The following is a 17,685-nucleotide window of genomic DNA, read 5'->3' as shown; positions in this document are numbered from 1 at the left end:
AACGTCCTCCAGGATTTTTGTTCATACAGCCTCGTGTGGCCTGATAACACAAGTAGCTTGTGGTGCCTTTTGGTAACACCATCGCATGTTACGGGGGGGGGTTGATGTTACGGCTCTGCTTCAGCTTCCCTCTCAGTATCTACTATCAAACTGCATTTCTCATTTTTAACAAAAAACTACTCGGTTCTATTTAAAGTCCAGAGAAAAATGATTGAGTCTGCAGTTTCAACACAACTGTGTAAACTCTGCAGTGAAAGTGTGCGTGTGTGTGTGTGTATGTGTGTGTGTGTGTGTGTGTGTGTGTGTGTGCGTGCGTGCGTGCGTGCGTGCGTGCGTGCGTGCGATTGAATCGACAGCACCACTGCAGCAGCTCTGTGGCGAGACTGTTTTGTCTAGAACTGAAGTAAAGTTTGTATCTCAGTCCAAAAAATTAGCGCTGTGATGAGTTAGAATACTTGGATTTCATGAGCTGATGTTATGACAAGGATGCAATCAGGTACCGTGACTCACGCTCCGCGGTTCACCACCTATTTATCCAGTGAGCACAGACAAGTCAATTATGTTGCGCTGTTATTTTGATAACACATTAAAAAAAAAACAATGGTTCTGTTGACTCTGAGTAACCAAGAATTCAGATTTTCCCTCAATTAAATCTTGCTGGAGTGCTGTAGCACTCACATAAACCTCATCGTCTCCCGCTGTGTGGCATCCTCTCATTCAACCCCCGCGGTGTTTATTCTACCTGGACATTGTTCTCCTCAAACGCCAAGAGGTTCTCAGGAATGGCATTAAAAAGAGAGTTTAAAACTTGGCGCCGGTGTCTGCAGTCAGGAATGTATACAGAACGTCCTGTGTGACATGTAGAGTGGAAATCATTATGTGTCTCTTGGCTTATTAAAGCAAGTTTCCCTCATTGTCTTGCAGAGCAGTTACCTTAGCCGGGACCCGTCTGTCCCTGAGAGGCTTTTGTGTGACAGCTGTTGCATGAGGAGATGACTGATTGCACAGCACACATGTGGACTGACTCCCAGGTGAAGCTTATCTGTGATCCCGCATATCCGTCTGCTTAAATCAGCCAGACAGCGAAATGTGTCCGTGGTCTGAGGAAAATCCACAAATGAAACCTCACCGTCCGTTCCGGTTGATGAAGGTGTCTGCATTTCAGTCCTGTGCCTTGCATCAGGAACAAAATGACAGCATATGGAATCAAGGAGCACACAAACCAATCAGCACTGAGTCATATTAGGGTGGAAAACACAAAAAAAAAAAAAAGGAGCAGATTCCTTCAAATCAATGGAGTTTCGCTCCGCTCGTCTCCTCCAGCTCTCGACGCGCCAGCAGAGGTCAGATGCATCCCACACACTCAGCGTGTAGCCGCATAATGTTTGAGCTGGAAGCGGCGCTGTGGCCTGACATCTACTTGAGATGGATGAATCTTGACTACACTTTCCGTGTCCTTAAAGAGAGAGAGAGAAAAAAAAATCCCTCAGTCTCGGAGAACATCTGGCAGTTGGGCCTCTACCTGTTGTTTTTTTTTTTTTTTTTTTTTAAGGAAGTCCAGAATCATGAGAGAGGAAATACACACGGTTCAGCTCTGGCTGCCCTCGGCCTCATCAGCGCCGGCCATCGCAGGCGTCCTGCCATTTATGTCCATCTGTGATTGTTGGCTCACACACACACACGCACACACACCCAGACACACACATAAGTGCATAACAATTCAGCCTATCTGAGAAAGTTCTCTATAAAAGGGACTTTTACGAGCATAAACCGACAGTTCAAACAGATTTGTCCCCACAAAACCAGAAATTGCTCGTGGATAACCCCACCCTCTCTTTTATTTCCCAGCTGTCCATTCGTGCTCCATCAGCAACGGAGGGTGTGAACACTATTGTGTGCAGCAGTCCGCCGCTCATTTCCGCTGCCGCTGCAAGCCAGATTACGTACTGGCCGAGGACGGCAAGCACTGCAAACGTGAGTGTCCGTGTTTCCAAACTGTGGTGTAAGTTAAGCACCCAACACACTGCAACACACACAGGAGGAGCAAACGGATGAGTGACGGAGGAGAGCGTGCCAGTAATAGAGTACTCTGGAACATTATGAAGGTGTGAGTGTGATGATTTGATCATGACATTAAAAACACATTCCCTGCTGCCAGTGTAATTATCTTCCAGGATGTCTGGGCTGCAAAATGAATCACTGTCATTCATGGGGTGAGACATAAAACTGGAATGAATCACAGCAGCACTCTGTGTTTCTGCTTCCAAAAATTAATGTTTTGATGTCCGTCTTCTCTTAATCAAACCCAGTTCTGTGCTTGAATGTGTTCCTCATAAAGTGGGAGATTATACATATATGTATATTCTGAATTACCAGCTTTCAAATGCTTCGGCTCTGTGATCTTTGGCCGCAAACAGCTTCCTCTCATTTTTTTTGTCCCAGACACCAGACAGGTTTCTACAAGCTAAATACACACACTATGCATATAAGATGTATAGCAGTCTCAGTTTTCTGCTCCATTGTGCTTTGGCTGTGTTTCTTTCGGGCTGCAGTGCAGAACCCGTGTGCGGATCAGAACGGCGGCTGCATGCACGAGTGCCGCGCCGACGGTGGCAAAGCTCACTGCGACTGTAAAGTCGGCTACGTGCTGGCAGACGACGGGAAAAGCTGCGAAGGTAAAGTTTCATCGAGTAGCATTAATTTGAAATGCTCACAGTGAATTGAAAGTCAAGAAATGCTCCACTTGATTGTAGCAGTGTCATATTGAAGTCCGTTTATCCTGTCAGCTGTCAGAACTGAAGATTAGAACCAGAACGGGAGAATTTATGGAGGTTTTATTTGTGAATTAATGCTGACAAATTTTGTAAGATACAATCGAAAGCAGGCGAAGGTTTTCTTAATGGCGCCTGGTCTAAAATCCGTCTGTCATCTTAAGTTTTTGTAGATCAAGCTCTAACAACAAGTAGTGGCAAATGATAAAAATGAGGCATCGCTTCTGAGGGGGGAGAAAGGATGAATTTCTAAATGAAAAGAAGATGCAACATTTTGCAAGCCAGTGTTGTCAGTGTCTGCGTCAGCCAACAGGATCAAAGTTATAACACAAACTGTTTCTTCACACAGTAAGGTATTTCTTTTGTGAGAAGCACATATGGTGACCATAAACGCAACGTGAAACCACATGCATTTCTTCTTTTTTTTTAATGCACATCCCCCCAGATATTGATGAGTGTGAGACAGGAGAGGCCAACTGCGCTCACGACTGCCACAACACTCTGGGCTCGTACGCCTGCGTCTGCACCACGGCCTACGAGCTGGGATCCGACGGGAAGCAGTGTTACAGTCAGTGTGCGACGCCTGCAGAGAAACCAAACGCACGTCGACGCGCAAGCCTCCTTTCACTCACACCTGTACCGCTCTCATTTCTACCTGAAGGAATCGAGATGGAGATCGTGAACAGCTGCGAGAACAACAACGGCGGATGCTCGCACCACTGCCAGCATTCCACCAACGGGCCCGTGTGCACCTGTAACCATGGTTACAGGCTGGACGACGACCTCAGGACGTGTGTTGGTAAGACACCGTCAAGGCCCGTTCAGCAGTGATGAGGTTTTCACACTGTTCATGCAGGGCTTTCATTCCACTGATGGGTGCAGAGCAAACGTGTTTACTCAGAGCACAAACCACCACAAGTTCAAAAATGTTGGAATAGATTGAAAACTTCCTAAACTCAGATCTTATCGAATGTAGAACACTGATTGTGTCACCTGTATGAATTATGATTACAATTTCCAAGTAGCAAGCAAGAAATGTGGGATCGAGAGATGAATCCCTCCGTCCTCCTTCAGCAGTTTATCAATGCCGATTTAATGAACATGTTACTTCAGAGACTCTGCCTTCTCTAAAACACTCTTCGAATACCCGGGTCAGTCTCTGACCTGTTGCCAGTGAACTGTATTGTTTGAAAATATCTCCTCCGACTGTTTTGCTGCTTCCATCAAATCAATATTATTTCTGACAGAGTAAAATGCTTCCCTTCTGATATATTCCCCACGTCTCACTGTTTTTAAATCGCAGCCTGCTTTTGCTTAGTTTTCCACACCATTCCAGTATTTTTGTAGCTGGGTTATACAGAAAACTGCTCTTTCAATAAAACCCACCATAATAAAGGTAATAGTGTGACTTTTTTAGTTTTAAATGCTTTAGAAAGAACTGATCCAAAAGCTACATCATGAAAACAATTATGCAGTTTAATGAATATTTTTCCCAACTGAACATAAAACTCATGATGTATTGCAGGATTGTTGCGTTAGATTACAGTAGTTTAACTCAGATGAAGTTGAAACACATTAAATGACCATTAAAATAAAACTGCAAATAAACTCATGTTGCTGCATTTTGCTTCACCAGTGTCAATTATCCCTCAGTCAGACAGGAAAAATTTCAAAAGATACTTTGCAGGCTCCAAACTGTATAAAAATGTTTGTTTTTTTTAATCTTGTGCACTCAGTCCTTGTGCAGAGATGCTGATGCCAAAAGGCTTTTTTATGGTCAAAGAGGTGGAGGATGACATTTAGAAAAGTGGGGTCAGCGAAGTTTCAGACAGAAGAAAATGTGTAATTTTAGAGCTTCTTTCCTTTTTGTTGTAACTTCAGCCTTTGACTGGTTATTAAGCGTTCATAACACACATGATATCATTGCGGGGTTTCCTGTGTGTGCAGGGAAAATGAAAGCAGAGCCGGGTGGTTATTTTCGTCTCGCTGCTTGTTTTGTTTGGCAGATGTTGACGAGTGCCGAGAGCAGAGCTCCTGTTGCGAGCAGGACTGCACCAACTACCCCGGGGGTTACGAGTGCTACTGCTCAGCGGGATACAGACTCAGCCCTGATGGATGCAGCTGTGACGGTGTGTTTAACAATTAGCTGAGTTACGGCTGGCATTCACAAATTCCTTTCTGAATTTGGGAGAGCTTCCAGCCTGACAGACACAGTGTCGTCTTTGTTTTTGCTGAACTGCTCGGCGGCTTTAGTGAATCTTCCCGTATCTGATTGTGTGTGTGTGTGTGTGTTGTTCAGATGTAGACGAGTGTCTGGCCGCTAACGGCGGTTGTGATCACACATGCCAGAACAGCGCCGGTTCCTTCCAGTGTTTCTGCCGTCGGGGTTTCCGTCTGGACGAGGACCGGCAATCCTGCATCCGTGAGTATCCGCAATCAAGGAGAGAGAGGGGGGGGGGGGGGGGGGGGGGGGGCGGCCGAGACTCACACCTGGAGCGGCGGAAAACCTGGAAAAGTTGCTGTAAAGCTCCGAAAAGCATCCTGTATACCAAGTCGTTAAGAAAAGATGTGCCGGGCCACATGAAAATGAAGAGGTTTACTTAGCTAATGACATGATCGTGTTATTTTGGTTTAAAAAAATGATACAAATGGAGAAAGAAGCATTTTTCTTTTCCACATTAGCAGCATTTCAGTCATTCTGCTGTTGGATGACATAAATCCAAGAAGCGGATAGATATTTTTCTTTAATGCTGGGATGATTGCAGGTCTGCCTGTTGTGACAGTGGTGATCTTTCTCGCCTCACAGTAGAAGTTTGGTGATTTTCTTTGTTGAGTTTTGGATCCGGTTTCCTCCAACACTCCATAAAAACCATGTATCTGAGGTGAAAAGATGACTTTAAATTGCAGATAGGTGTGAGTGTGTGTGACCTTCTCTGTGTGATGGGCTGATCTGATGACCTCTCCGTGGTATGCAGAGTATTTAAGCCGATCCCGGCTCACTCTGCTCAGGGAGCAGTAAATCACAGGGTCACACACACTGATCTTCACTCAAACAGGCAATTTAGAATCACTCATCAACCTGAAGTATCTGTTTTTGGACTGTGGGAGAAAACTGGAATATAGGGAGAAAATCTTAAGCATGCACAGGGAGAAAATGCAAACTCCACTCAGACCTCGCACACCTGTGTTCATTAACGCTTCGCCTGTCCAGCTCTTGAGGACGCAGTTGAAGCCCTCTCCAGCGGAGGCGCCATCGAGCTGCCTCTCGTCCGGCCCCAGCTCACCTTGCTGCACGACTACAGCCAGCCGCTGGAGCGCTACGACGACTACGAAGACGACGAGGGCGAGCTGAGGGCCGAGAGCACCCTGGCAGAGAAGTTCGGTGAGTTCTCCCCCAAACCGTTAATGAGTCATTATCACCGACAGGAAGGCTGTATCCGATTACCTGGCCGCCGTCACGCTGTCACACACACTTAATGAGCGGGAGCTGGAGCGGACTGCATGGTGCGAGTTAATGGCTTCGCTTCATGCATTCAGACTGTTTGTACATAGTAAAAAAAAAAAAAGAAGCCTCAGCAGCGTCTGGGGCAGGAATGCAGAGGCTTATGAGGCCTGGCAGCAGGTCAGGGTCTGAAGCAGAAAGTCAAAGGGTTCTGTTTTGTGTCCCCCGAACGCAGAACAGCCAGTTGTGTAACGTGCAACTTGACTTCAATGAAGGTTGACAAAAACACGGGCAGACTGAGGCTGGAGTTTTTAGATGCTCAGAGTTGCTCTTTAAGTGAACTACTCTCCCTTTAAATGCACAGTAAGAGTACAGTTTCTGATTTTCAACCTGCAAGGGCTGATTTTCACTGTTTTTAAGGCTGTGGTCAGTCACAGGTTTCCTCTTACGTATTGTTTGATGCTGGTAGACGAGACAAAATAAACACTTGATTGACTTTGCCTGCTCTGCATGTGACAATAAACACCTTGAATCCGTGTGAGAGGTCCGTGTTTCTTCCTCCGTTTATTTTCAGTGTGTTTGGACGACACTTTCGGCAGCGACTGCAGTTTGACGTGTGACGACTGTTCGAACGGAGGCAGGTGTAACAGCTGGAAAAACGGCTGTGACTGCCCCGACGGATGGACAGGTGTCGTCTGCAACCAGAGTGAGGACGGACAAAACACACAGCAACACACAACAACACACACCAAGATCAAAAATACATTCAGTACTATGAAAGAATAGATATGGCGAATCCTGTTATGATACATGTAATGAGGAAAACCTGTAAAGCTTGATGAAGAATTGAATGTGTAACAAGTTGGACATGTTAAGTTATAAAAATACAATTACGAGTTGAAGGCCCTCAAGATTTTCACATCTAGTTATTTATTTACGCTGCTGGTGTTTTTCTGTGGTTCTTCTTCTTGCATCTCCTTTCATCATCTGCTGTAGTAAGGAGCCACTTTGAGGAATGCATAGAAATCAGACATTTATGGTAAATTATAGGAGATGAAAGCTTCTTTAGAGAATCTTGCAGATCCGTACATCAGCCTCAAACTGTTGAATGACTTTGGAGATTTCCGCAGCAATGTCTTCTTTAATTTTCCTGTCTGACAGCGTGCCCTGAGGGATATTTTGGTAAAAACTGCTCCTTCCCTTGTAAGTGTAAGAACGGTGCCAGCTGTGATCCCGTCGCTGGGAGCTGCCGCTGCCCTCCTGGTGTCAGCGGAGACTTGTGCCAGGATGGTGAGTCGCCTCGCTCCGTTACAGAAAACACTTCTTTTTTTCCCCGCCCCCACGTCTTTTCCACTTAAGACGTCCTGTACTGAGGCGCTGCGTGATAATCTGCTGTTTTCCTGAAGTTTGCTGTCTGGCTTTGTTGGCGTCCAGGCTGTCCGAAAGGCTTCTACGGGAAGCTGTGCAACAAAAAGTGTAACTGTGCCAATAATGGCCGCTGTCACCGGACCTACGGCGCCTGTCTCTGCGACCCGGGACTGTACGGACGCTTCTGTCACTTGCGTGAGTCCCGCTGATCAACCGGCTTCTTCACCATTTAGGAAACAAATCTGACAAACTCAGAAACTTGTGTATTATACTTAGAACCTTATTTATTTATTTATTTATTTTTTTCCTTTTAGCGTGTCCCAAGTGGACGTTCGGCCCCGGCTGTTCTGAGGAGTGTCAGTGCAACCAGCAGCACTCTCTGGAGTGCCACCGCCGCCACGGCACCTGTGTGTGTAAACCTGGTTACCAAGGCAACACCTGCAAAGAAGGTGAGTGTCAGAGGTGGGAAGAATAAGGTCATCGGGCCATTCGAGTATATGTACTTTAGCAACTTTTACTCTCTCCTCTCAACATCCTACACAAATATGCTATCCAGATGATTCCTGAAGAAGAGAAGGAAAAAAGATCACAAGTGTAAAATTAAACAATTAGTAAAAAACCAGTTGAATGTGACTTTAGGGATGGATGCATGATGTGACTTCAATTAGATCATTGTGAAAATGAGCAGGTTTCCGCTCATGGCATTATCTGAAAGGAGAGTTTGAGGTTTTCAGCTTGAAGAGCTGCTGCAGTTTTTAAAGGTTTGCTTTTCTTATCTCTTATAACCAAGTGAAATTGCTGAGGTTGACTTCAATTCTTCATTTAAAGTGAAGCAATCTCATTTATCTGTGTGTGATCTGAGGAGTCAGTAGTTGAAGTGGCACAGCAAACCCAAACCAAACACTGATCCAGCCCAAAAGGCTTTCTCCGCTGGAGAGAAGAGCCAGAACAGCTACGGTAACTTAAGCAGGTTTTTAAAGGTTTCCTGGCACAATAAGCAGACCAGGGCCAACACAGAGTATAACTGACGGCCTGTGAAGAGGCACAAATATTCTCTGTAAACCAATATTTTCTGGATAATGCAGACATTCACATCTGCTGAAATTGTCCATTCAGTGGACTGGAAATGTCACATAAATGCCTTTGAAAGAACTGAAACAACGTCCGACCACATTGGAACATTTCTGCTGTTTCAGTTGGCCGAACGTGCAGAGTGAAAAGCAAGCCGTGGCGGAGAGAGGGGGCGCTCGCCGTCGTGTCATTCGGAGGATAACGCTGCTCTTCAGCAGGCGGTTTCTCCTGGGTGGCATTCTCGGAGTTGCCACATTGACATGAAAAGTTGTCTGGAGAATGAAAAATGGAGAGATCCAACCCCTGGCCGCCCCCTCGCTGCACACCTGGCTGCTCACTGCAGCGTGAAGAGGGTGTGAGCGCTGGATTGTAGCAGATCTGAGAAGTTACAGAAAGTGTAAAAGACTCTGTGAGTCTGACATGGGAAAGGTGGGGGGATTTCCAAAAAGCTGCACAGCCGTCCAGCTGACGGTCCTGATGAAGGACTGTGAAGCTGCCGCCAGGCTCCACCGCTGTCCTGAAATGTCAGTAACTTGTACAGAAAATGAGTCAAACGTTCAGTTGTTGTCTTTCCGCTTTCCGTCTGATCCGTCTCCTCTCCAGAGTGCGCACCGGGTTCTTACGGCGCCGGCTGTGAGAGGAGGTGCGCCTGCGAGCCGGGAGCGTCCTGCGACCACGTGACCGGAGCATGCCAGAGGAAATGCCCCGCCGGACGTCACGGCGAGAACTGCGACCAAGGTGGACGGCCGGCTGCTGACGGGCAGCGCCCCTCACCTGCACTGCGACAGTTCGATACAGTGTTTGAGACAGAGTCCTGCTGTGTGTCCATGTCAGACTGTCCAGAGGGAAGGTTCGGAACGGGCTGCATCCATCCCTGTAACTGTACCGGAGCCCCGTGCGACAAAGTGACGGGACTGTGCAGGTGTCCGGCGGGAACATCAGGAACTCGCTGTGAGAAACGTGAGTCTAAAGACGACAGAATGAAGAGAGAATGTAGATTATTCCTGACTTTAGAGCAGCCCACAGGCCGGAAGACTTCAAAATAAGATTGAGTGGAATGTTGAAACAGAGGGAAAACCTATTTGTAATTTCTTCACTGAGGGAAGGGACTCGAAATGCAGATGGCATCAGTGCCCACAGTCAAGTCAAAGCTTGAGCCTGGTTGATAGAAGTTAAATTGGAACATTTTCCTGGCGTTCTTGTACTTTTGAACTAAAACTACATTCAAATCTGTTCATGAGTCATCTCTTTGCTGCTCCAGATTGGGTTTATATGTGACCCCTGAAATAAAAGAGTTCGACTCCTTATGTTAGACTTCAGATATTTTTATATTCGCTGCACTATGAGAATAAACATTTCCCTGATCACTCCCTCACAGTGTGTCCGGAGGGTTTCTGGGGTCTGGGATGCAGAGAAACCTGCCCCGCCTGCGAGAATGGCGGCGTGTGTGATAAGCACAACGGCTCATGCAACTGTGCCCCGGGATTCATGGGAAAACTCTGCCAAAACTGTGAGTAACTCCAATGGGCTTTTTTTATTTTTTTAATGACAACAAGCATTAAAGAGTGAATCGGATGGCAGCGCTGTGGAATATTGAAGCGATGCAGATTGGATGTGAACCAAAGCAGCGTGTAGAAGACAGAGGAGTCGTTCTTCTCCCAGGTCATTAGCTCTCAGAGGCGTTTGGCCCGGGAGGAACGAGCTCTGGCTCCTGAAGCCGCGGCCTGGCCGGTGGAGCGGCTGTGCAGAAGCCGTCATGGGAACTTGGTGTGTTTCTGCTGTAATCTGATGGAGCTGGCCATGCTAGATTAGTCCTGATGCTTTGATCGCTTCTCTTCCCGCCGTTGCTCAGCGTGCCCGAGCGGACGATTCGGCCAGGGCTGCCACATGAGATGTGTTTGTGAGAACAACGCCCGCTGTGACCCCGTCAGCGGGCGGTGTACCTGCGACCCCGGCTGGACCGGACACAACTGCAGGAAAGGTAACAGAACTGGCCAGCGCCAGCCTTCCCATTAGGCGAAATGTGTAGTTTCAGCACGCCTGCGACTCTTCCAGCCTGCGACGCCGGACACTGGGGAGCCGACTGCGCGGAAACCTGCGACTGCAGAAACGGAGACGGCAGCTGCGACGCGGCGACGGGCCTGTGCAACTGTGAGGCCGGGTTTACTGGGAAACACTGCCACCAGAGTGAGTGACGCCGCTCAGAACGTTAAAGCCATGGCAGAGTGGTTTGTGTGTCAGCGAGATGAGAGAGAGGAGAGGAGGATGGGAGGGAGGGAGGGAGGGAGGACCAGCAGGGGATCAGTGTGAGGAAGGAAACTAGAGACAGAGGGGATCGGAAGACGATCCACTGGAGAATCTCTCAGTGGAAAATACAGACAACAACGAAGATTTCAGCTCAGAAGTCATGAAAAACAAAGAATTACTCTCAAAATATATTGATTATAATGTCTAACATGTTTTCTCTCCATATTTATTGCAATAAAAGTCCTGGAAACATTTTAGTTTCTGTAGAAGAAAATACCAAAACTATAACCTTTTTAAATACATCTGTAAAAGTATGACACCAAAACATGAAGATTCTGTTTGGATTTCTTGGCAGTCGTGTGCACAGATATTTCTTGTTGTTTTTTCGCCTGAAACATAAATAGGAATTTAAAGAAAGAAAGAAAATCTGAATTTGTAAGAATAGATGTGCAGAGAAATTTTTGAGGAAATGTCAGGTCAAATTAAAAACGGATTACATTTTTTTAAGTGCTGGTGTATCATGTTTACAATTTATATTGCTTAAAGTTGAATAACAAGTGTTTATTGTTTTTACAAAATTTAACTTTGGAAGAACAAAAAGATTAGATTAGATGCAATATATCTTATTGCACATATTTTATCAAAATTTTTTTCTTAGTATTGAAGGAGATGCTAACAACAAACATAAATATAATAATAACATGGTTACTGTTGAGTAAGCAAATCATTGTTTTTGTAAGATGTGCAAATTTAATGTTTAGTAAATATATATTGATAAAGAAAAAGAAAACCTATGGCAGAAATTTTTTGCTTTGTGATTTCAAAAGGAAACCCAGAGAGAGTTGCTGGATTGTTCCATCAAAATAAAAGTGTTTAACAATTCTACCAGCAGGAGGCGCCAAAGTCAAATAAAGAGATGTGATATTTCTGGTCTTATGTCAGTGACACTGTGTGTGTGTGTGTGTGTGTGTGTGTGTGTGTGTGTGTGTGTGTGTGTGTGTGTGTGTGTGTGTGTGTGTGTGTGTGTGTTGCTCCCAGAGTGCCCTGCCGGTGTGTTCGGCCTCGGCTGCCGTCACCGCTGTCAGTGTGACAACAAGGCGCTGTGCGACCACGTGAGCGGCGCCTGTACCTGCCAGGTGGGATGGACAGGAACCTTCTGCGAAAAGCGTAAGAGAAGCACTTCCTCCATGATTCCAGGAGTAAAAATTTAAACGATCCTTCAACTTTGCTCACTATAAAATTGATTTGAGTTTAAAAGGAGCCGCTGTGAGACGGTTGCTGCCTGTGTGTGTTCCAGCGTGTCCTCAGGGTTTCTACGGTCTGGACTGCCAGGAGAAGTGTGTGTGTCTGAACGGCGGGAGCTGCGACCACGTCAGCGGCGAGTGCTCCTGTCCCGCCGGGTGGATCGGCTCCTTCTGCAACCTGAGTGAGTGTCGGCTGTCGGCTGCCCCGCCGGTGACCGGCAGGCGGCGGCAGGGCGGATCGGACGCTCACACTCTGCATCCAGGACGCTGACTGACAGCAGAACAGCTCTCAGAGCGGTGCGGGGAAATCCCGGCCCGGTCGCACATGAGAAAGCCCCAAGCAGACGCTCCCCATGCCGAAGCCCGTATTGCTTACCCCCGACGCTGGAATTCCCACTTTTGATCAGCAGGGTTCATCGGGAGGTGACGATATTGTCTGTCTGTCTCCTGGCAGCGTGCCCGGCCGGTTTCTTTGGGGAAGGATGTAGCCAGACCTGCGGCTGCCGTCACGGCGGCATCTGCCACCCGGCCAGCGGGCAGTGCGTGTGCACGTCGGGCTGGACCGGACCCAACTGTACGGAGGGTGAGTTCACTCAGCGGAGAGCGGCCGTCCTCCGGTACAGGAGGGCTCACGTCACAGGATGGCTCTGGTGTCGGTTCTTCTCCCAGAATGCCCTGCCGGGTTCTATGGAGCGGACTGTCAGCAGCGCTGCCTGTGCCAGAACGGAGCCGCCTGCAACAAGACCAACGGGAAGTGCACGTGCGCCAGCGGCTGGACGGGCGCAGCCTGTGAACTGGGTGAGAGTCTCTGGTTGTTGCCACCAAACCGCCGTGAGACGGACGAGAAAAGCTTTGATTCTCCACAGATCCAGTGCTTCCTTTGTGCTCATAATGAGACTGTACTCTGCACCGAGAAATAGATCTGAGGGTACGGTGGTCTGGAGGCCCGCTCTCAATAACTTACATACCTGGTTTTTACACTCTCTAAGAAAAAACCTCTAACTAGCAGCCTTTGATGAGGCTTTTGTAATGGAAGGGTTTTTTTTTTTTCCAATCTAACAGCTTTAAAGCATTCTTATTGTGATATTCTGCTGTTTGAAATTTTTTGCTCACTCACATGTAATAGTGGGAATTTCTGTGTGGAGTTTGTATGTTCTACCTGTGCATATGGGGTTTTTCTAAGGACTCAGACCTTCAGCCATCCTGAGGTGGGATCAACTCGGAGCCCCACCACTTGAGGTTGGATGAAGTGTTTCAGAAGATGGAAGGAAGATGCTGTTTTTAGTTTTCAAACTAACTTCAAACTGTCATCCAGTCGTGCTGAATTCAGCAAAAACATGCAGTTAAAGCATGAAAATGTTGGCCAGCCTGCACAGAAACGGAGAAATAATGACACCTGAACCCTGAAGTGAACGTTTGAAACACTGGCCTGTGGTCGTTTCCCTGAAATGTATCAGTCTTACTTCAGTCTTAGCTCATCTGTTTTTTTATGCAGTGTGGCTCTTTGCTGGCGTTGCATTCCTGCACCACAGACCGGTCTGCTCTGTAAAAGAGTCGGTCGACCTGGTTCATCCACGTCTCACTGTATCCTCCCTCTGTGCCTGTTACAACCTTTCCCCAGCGCGCCGTGCCAGGCCCCGCCCCCTCCTCAAGCTCAGGAAACCTCTAATCCAGGCCCTGAAATGTCTTTACCCTCCAGACTCTGACTGCCAGCTCCGTCTTCAGCCCGCTGATGAATAGTTGGATAAAAGTGAAACCAGACTGCAGTCCTCAGCAGAAATACGGCAGAGCCAGGTTCTGTTGTTCGCATCTCAAACTCTGTTTTCTCTCTCCGGTTGTGTTTCTGTTCACACAGAGTGTGTCGCGGGTCGATTCGGGGCCGACTGCCAGCAGCAGTGTGACTGCGAGAACGGCGGCCAGTGTGACCGGCAGACCGGACGCTGCAGCTGCAGCGCCGGCTGGACGGGAGAGCGCTGCCAGAAAGGTGAGACGGGGAGTCCAACACTGAGGCCCCGGCAGAGAGCTGCCGCCGCCACCGCCGTTGTTCCTGTCAGTCATAACCTGATGTGCTCGTTCCTGTGCTCAGCGTGTGACGCCGGCCTGTTTGGCGCCGGCTGTGAGGAGCGATGTCGGTGTGCTCATGGAGCGTCGTGTCACCACGTCACGGGAGAGTGTCTGTGTCCGCCGGGGTGGAGAGGGAAGCTCTGTGACAGAGGTACAAACACACAAACCTTCCACTCCCACAGGGTCCAGCGTGACCGTTTAAAATTTTAGTCAATCCACATACGAGAGGAAACCTACCTCTTCAAAGTAATGCTCTGCCTTTTATACATATGCGGTAGCAACAGATTTAGGTTTAAAGAATACCGTATGATACATAAATTCAAATTAAGCTGATATAAAAGCTGCAGCTGCTTACATTTGAGTGTCTTTGAGCCTTAATCAGGACAGGAAATGTTCAATAGGGTGTGCATCATATTTTATATTTACGACGATGATTGTCGTTGCATGGTGGTGTTGTGGTTACTTTGGTGCTTTCTGTGCAGAGTTTGCATGTTCTCCTTGAAGTGGATCCTCTGCAGTTTCACTGGTTTCCACCAACAGGCCAAATATATAAAAGTATCAAAGTGCTAAAATCCAAACAGTCTTGATGAAGTAGCTGTATCTGAAATCTCATTTAAACTTCTTTTGCTTTCTAATCATTTTAAAGATGCCTTTCTCCTGCACTCATGCTCTGAACAGCTACGTATCAACGCTTCAAGATGCAATATGTTTAAAGTTAAATCAATCCTGATGCCTTCTCAAAGACAATTTGCTGAATCAAATCAACAAGTCAACCTTCCTGCGGCCCGGTTAGCCTTGCAGTACATGTTTACACCACAAGATGGTGTATTGAGCCACTCAAAGTAGCAGCAGGAGGAATAGTAAAAACACACAGGGACAAGTGCAGAAATTAGATTATTAAATTGCACAAAGTTGCTTGAATCCTGCACGATTCTATATTTTCATTTCTTTTCTGAATGATGATTTATTGTTTCACTCTTAGTATGCTTTATTTTCTCTTAATTTTTTGAATTGATAAATTTATTTCCTCTCATCAGGCTGACAGCAGTGGGCCCTACATTTGTCCAATAAAACCACATTTCACTAAAGCTGTTAGGAAAATACCTCAACACATGAAGGGAGTTTCACATTTGTAGTTGTTGAAGGATCAAAGTGGAAAAGTTGAAGTCCGGAGTGGCTTCATTGAGCTGTGAGGCATGAAGAGGAATGTGCCGCAGTGAGAGTCTGACGGCGTTGGTTTGTCCTGCAGCCTGTCTGCCGGGTACATATGGGCCGGGCTGCGTCCAGCGCTGCAGCTGCGCACAGGGCACGTCCTGCCACCACGTCTCCGGAGAGTGCGGATGTCCTCCCGGATTCACAGGAAACGGCTGCGAGCAGAGTGAGTCGAACACTGCCAGCGTCTGTCTGCCAGATCCACGAAGCCGCTTCAGAAACCCTCAGCTTCCTCCTCATCGCGAACTCATTCATGCTAATGAAAGACACAATTGCAGAGTATCAGAGAGCAGAAACGCATCTCCGGCTCGCTGTGCGAGTGAACCTTTCCCTCCGTCAGTGTGTCTTCCAGGAACTTTTGGCCAGAACTGTAATCAGGTCTGCCAGTGCTCTGAAGCGAACCAGCTCTGCCACCCGGTGTCCGGATCCTGCTACTGCGCTCCGGGTTTCCAGGGGCCCAAGTGTGACAGAGGTGAGCATCAGCAGTGAGTCCGCGGAGAAACAGGGCCGCAGGAGTCACGTGACCGCCCGTCTGTCTGGACAGCGTGCGGAGCCGGGCGCTACGGTCCGGACTGTGAGCGGGAGTGTCGGTGTGAGAACGGAGGGACGTGCGCTCCGTCCACCGGGGCCTGCGACTGTCCGCCGGGGTTCATCGGACCGCGCTGCAACATCAGTGAGCCCGTCCCCATCCTCTCTAACCGCACCGCATCAGTGTGACAGCGTGCAGTAATGTGTGTGTGTGTGGTTTCAGCGTGTCCGGCCGGCCGGTACGGGGCCGACTGCTCCCGGGTGGCGCTGTGTGGAGACGGCGCCCAGAACGACCCGGTGACCGGGAGCTGCGTGTGCTCGCCCGGACGCAGGGGAGAGACCTGCGGGCAGGGTGAGCGCTCGTTAGGCGTGATGCAGGCAGATTTTATCTGAAGCCTCACTGGTTTATCATAGACGCCGGGACGGTTTCAGAGTCCAGACGCCGCCGCAGGTTCCATTAGTGTCCAGAAGACTCCGCTCTCTGTGATGGATGAGTCCACTACGTCAGACTGAGACGTCTCAGGAATGAAAGGAATCCAACAGTTCTCTCCTTAAAGGACAGAACCGTCCATAAAGCGTTCAGTATCCAGTGATAGTTTATTTATATCAAATATTAAAAATCATTCGATTTCTTTAAAAATATGATTTTTTTTTAAAATAAAGAATGAACTTTGTGCTCAAAGGACAGTTTATTACCAATAGTCATGCAGAGATGTGAAGTATTGATGTCAGACCTCCACAGACAGGTAGTAGATTATGACAGGAGACGTTTTCTTCCTGAAGTCTGTCTACATGTATTTTGTTTGGTGCAAGAAAAGAAAAACCAGAGCTGTCATTACTATTGTCGCCTGCCGGCTGCGCCTCGTCCGGATGCTGCTCCTCAGTTTAATGAGTGTGTGTTTGGCCTCAGGCTGCCCTCCAGGCTGGTTCGGAGCAGACTGCGCTCAGCGCTGCCGCTGCAGCAACGGAGGAGTGTGCGACTCTGCCACCGGCCGCTGTACCTGCGGCCTGGGCTGGACCGGCACACACTGCGACACAGGTGACGCCGCCGCCACGCACTCGTCTGCTCATCCGCTCGAACACGCCGAACAGAAACGAGTCCAGAACCCGACTGTTCTCTCATGGAGCCGATTTCCTTCCTCTCCTCCCAGAGTGTCCTGCCGGCCGGTTCGGAGCGAACTGCCAGCTGACATGTAAGTGTCAAAACAACGGCACGTGTGACAGAGTGACGGGGACGTGTCGGTGCGGCGCCGGATCCTACGGAAATCTGTGTGAACATGGTGAGAAAGCAGCACGCTCACACACAGACCGATCAATCACTTCTACACGTGAACAAACAGGGCCCGTCTGTTCAGTTCGCATGTTCTGTGTGTGTGTGTGTGTGTGTGTGTGTGTGTGAGAGAGTGTGTGCTGACTGGTTAAATCAGAATATGTACAGGTGAATATAAAGTACAATCCCAGTGACCGAGACCTTCTCTTTGGGGATTATTAGGATGAAGATTAAGTTCATACTCGATGCCTGCTGGAGGAAACATGTCAAATTTAGTCTTTTTGATTGATCAAAATTTTCTTAAAATGACTGGTGTTTTGCAGAATGAGGAGAAGTTTACTTTCATCTTTCTTTTCCTGCAGATTTATTGTTATTTTTGTCAAATTCAAAGTATTAAATCTTCTTAAAACTCATTAAATTTGTGCAGCCAGTGTTTATAAGTCAATCCAAACTCTCCATATTGGTCCA

The 17,685-nt window shown here is 47.8% G+C and overlaps 1 protein-coding gene across 1 annotated transcript in view; it reads left to right on the top strand.

The window, feature by feature from the left end:
* Positions 1-17,685, top strand: part of megf6b (multiple EGF-like-domains 6b) — a 64,622-nt gene that overhangs the window by 44,476 nt on the left and 2,461 nt on the right. The window contains exons 6-33 of the mRNA XM_030091135.1: positions 1,849-1,974; positions 2,553-2,675; positions 3,217-3,339; positions 3,433-3,570; positions 4,778-4,900; positions 5,071-5,193; positions 5,983-6,153; positions 6,788-6,919; positions 7,375-7,503; positions 7,648-7,776; positions 7,896-8,030; positions 9,256-9,390; positions 9,487-9,612; positions 10,031-10,162; positions 10,505-10,633; positions 10,708-10,839; positions 11,938-12,066; positions 12,197-12,325; positions 12,598-12,726; positions 12,813-12,941; positions 13,999-14,127; positions 14,230-14,358; positions 15,457-15,585; positions 15,760-15,891; positions 15,964-16,092; positions 16,171-16,299; positions 16,858-16,986; positions 17,099-17,227. Of these exons, the coding sequence (XP_029946995.1) occupies positions 1,849-1,974; positions 2,553-2,675; positions 3,217-3,339; positions 3,433-3,570; positions 4,778-4,900; positions 5,071-5,193; positions 5,983-6,153; positions 6,788-6,919; positions 7,375-7,503; positions 7,648-7,776; positions 7,896-8,030; positions 9,256-9,390; positions 9,487-9,612; positions 10,031-10,162; positions 10,505-10,633; positions 10,708-10,839; positions 11,938-12,066; positions 12,197-12,325; positions 12,598-12,726; positions 12,813-12,941; positions 13,999-14,127; positions 14,230-14,358; positions 15,457-15,585; positions 15,760-15,891; positions 15,964-16,092; positions 16,171-16,299; positions 16,858-16,986; positions 17,099-17,227 (3,657 nt within the window). The remainder of the gene's footprint in view (positions 1-1,848; positions 1,975-2,552; positions 2,676-3,216; positions 3,340-3,432; positions 3,571-4,777; positions 4,901-5,070; positions 5,194-5,982; positions 6,154-6,787; positions 6,920-7,374; positions 7,504-7,647; positions 7,777-7,895; positions 8,031-9,255; positions 9,391-9,486; positions 9,613-10,030; positions 10,163-10,504; positions 10,634-10,707; positions 10,840-11,937; positions 12,067-12,196; positions 12,326-12,597; positions 12,727-12,812; positions 12,942-13,998; positions 14,128-14,229; positions 14,359-15,456; positions 15,586-15,759; positions 15,892-15,963; positions 16,093-16,170; positions 16,300-16,857; positions 16,987-17,098; positions 17,228-17,685) is intronic.

This window comes from Salarias fasciatus, chromosome 5 (assembly GCF_902148845.1).
Source record: "Salarias fasciatus chromosome 5, fSalaFa1.1, whole genome shotgun sequence".
Taxonomy (NCBI): domain Eukaryota; kingdom Metazoa; phylum Chordata; class Actinopteri; order Blenniiformes; family Blenniidae; genus Salarias; species Salarias fasciatus.
This window is presented reverse-complemented; position numbering and strand designations above follow the sequence as displayed.